Source organism: Nicotiana tomentosiformis, chromosome 10 (assembly GCF_000390325.3).
Source record: "Nicotiana tomentosiformis chromosome 10, ASM39032v3, whole genome shotgun sequence".
NCBI classification, from domain to species: Eukaryota; Viridiplantae; Streptophyta; class Magnoliopsida; order Solanales; family Solanaceae; genus Nicotiana; species Nicotiana tomentosiformis.
In genome coordinates, this window is record NC_090821.1 from 14,403,922 (window position 1) to 14,406,504 (window position 2,583).

Consider the following 2,583-nt stretch of genomic DNA (forward strand, 5'->3'; position numbering starts at 1 on the left):
AGATTGTGTGAAGGCATGTGAACTACTCATGTATAAGTTGACTACCACTCCTATTATCACCGCGCCAAATTGGAGCTTACCACTTGAGCTCATGTGTGATGCAAGAGATGTGGCGGTTGGAGCAGTATTGGGGCAATGAATTAACAAGATCTTTCATCCGGTCTACTATGCTAGCAAGATAATGAACGAGGCCTAAGTCAACTATACGGTGATCGAGAAAGGACTCCTAGCCATTATCTTTGCTATGGAGAAGTTCCGCCCGTACCTAATGGTTACAAAGGTGATTGCTCATACCGACCATGCGGCCTTTCGTTATTTGTTGAGCAAGAAAGACTCTAAGGAAAGGTTGATGCGGTGGGTGCTTCTATTGCAAGAGTTTTATCTAGAGATTCAAGATCGCAAGGGTAGTGAGAATCAAGTGGCAGACCACTTGTCCCGATTGGAGGAGGAGGGGAGACATGATGGCCTTGAGATCAATGATTCATTTCATGACGAACAACTCCTTTCCATTTCTATGACTGGGATGCCATGGTTTGCCGATGTGGCCAACTATCTTGTGAGTGGCATTGTTCCGAATGAGTTCTCTTCAAACCATAGGAAGAAGCTAAAACGGGACTGCCTGGACTACTATTGGGATGAGCTATATCTCTTCAAAATTTGTACTGATGGTGTTGTCCGAAGAGGTGTACCAGAAGAAGAACAATTGGGTATTCTTGAAGCTTGCCACTCTTTGCTATATGGTGGTCACCATGGTGGAGCAGGAACTGCTACAAAGGTGCTAAGATGTGGATTCTATTGCCCTACCCTTTACAAGGATGCTAGCGATCTCGTTAAGCGTTGTGATGAATGCCAAAGGATCGGTGGGATCTCCAAGAAAAATGAGATACCTCTCACCATCATCCTAGAGATTGATATTTTTGATGTTTGGGGCATTGATTTTATGGGTCCGTTTGTGAGCTCATGTGGGAACACCTATATATTGGTAGCTGTGGATTACGTGTCCAAATGGGTTGAAGTTGTGGCTTTGCCCAACAATGAAGCTCGAAGTGTGGTGGCTTTCTTGAAGAAGAATATATTCACAAGGTTTGGTACTCCAAAGGCCATCATTAGTGATGGAGGATCACACTTTTGCAACAAAGCTTTTGATACTTTACTCTCCAAGTATGGTGTCACTCACAAAGTGTCGACCCCCTATCATCCTCAAGCAAGTAGACAAGTTGAAGTCTCCAACAGGAAGATCAAGAGTATTCTGTCAAAGACTGTGAATGCCAACCAGGTCGAAGAAACTTGACAGTGCTCTTTGGGCTTATAGAACAACTTACAAAATACCAATTGGTATGTCTCCGTATCGGTTAGTGTTCGGGAAAGCTTGTCACGTTCCGGTGGAACTTGAGCATAAGGCTATGTGGGCGTTGAAGAAGCTTAACCTTGAGTGGGATGTAGCTGGAAATCTTAGGGTGGAGCAATTGAATGAACTTGATGAGTTTCGGTTCCATGCATACTCCAGTTCGTCCTTGTATAAGGACAAGATAAAGTACCTCCATGACAAGTATATCCAGAACAAAGAATTCAAAAAAGGTGATCTTGTGCTTTTGTTCAACTCTCGGTTGCGGATGTTTCCGGGAAAGCTGAAATCAAAGTGGAGTGGCCCATTTGAAGTTGTACATATGACACCCTTCGGTGCTCTAGATTTGAAAAATAAGAATGCTAAGGTGTTTAGAGTCAACGGGCACCGGGTTAAACATTATCTTGGCAAGGTTGACGATGGCCACGTTGTGGTGTTGCTCCATTTCAAGTGATTGATGGTAACATACATCGTGTCGCGACGTTAAATAAGGCGCTTCTTGGGAGGTAACCCATGTGTCTTTTTCTTTTTCTTATTTTTATTCTTTAGATTAGATAGGCTTTGTTTTGTACTAATTAGTTTTGAAGTGTATGAAGGAATGGGTGTGCATTGCATGAACAGAGCATGAAAAATTTGGCTAAGTGTTACAAAAGTGCGGACCGCACTGCCACTCTGCGACCGCACAATTTTGTGTGTGGTCGCACAACTGGGAGATAAAAAATACATGGTCTCTGAAGTTTGGCCTGACAAAAATCCTTAACAAAATGCGGCCGCACCCATTTTTGTGCGGTCCACACTAATTCTGCGGCCGCACTCATTGTTGTGTGGTTCACAACAATTCTTCATAAGGGCAGGCAATGAATGGGGACCACACTCAAACTTGTGCGGCCGCACTCCAGGTAAAATTGTGGGCCCGACGGGTAAAAGTATAAATATGGCCTCCCTCAGGTTTTTACACTTCACGCTCTTTTGAAACCTGAAGCTAAGCTAGCACAATGCATATCCTCATTGTTTTCAATCTCTCCTCATTTCATCAGTGTTGAATCTCACTTGCATCTTCATTACTGGTATGCTAATTTATTCTTTAGATTTTTCCTTGATTTTATTCTTTTGACTAGGGTTATTTCCATGCCTAAATATGTCAATGGTTAGTTGTTTGTGCTTAGAATCATGTGGATAGCCTTTTTAAACGTTAATTGGGGTCTGGGTAAGTGACTGATGATTTTTAATTGCTAAAA

The 2,583-nt window shown here is 42.7% G+C and overlaps 1 protein-coding gene across 1 annotated transcript; it reads left to right on the plus strand.

The window, feature by feature from the left end:
* The first annotated feature begins 523 nt into the window (after positions 1-523).
* LOC138899792 (uncharacterized) lies at positions 524-1,799 on the plus strand. The gene is made up of 2 exons (XM_070186485.1): positions 524-948; positions 1,277-1,799. The coding sequence occupies exons 1-2, from the start codon at positions 524-526 to the stop codon at positions 1,797-1,799; spliced, it is 948 nt and encodes a 315-aa protein (XP_070042586.1).
* The last annotated feature ends 784 nt before the right edge of the window (positions 1,800-2,583 follow it).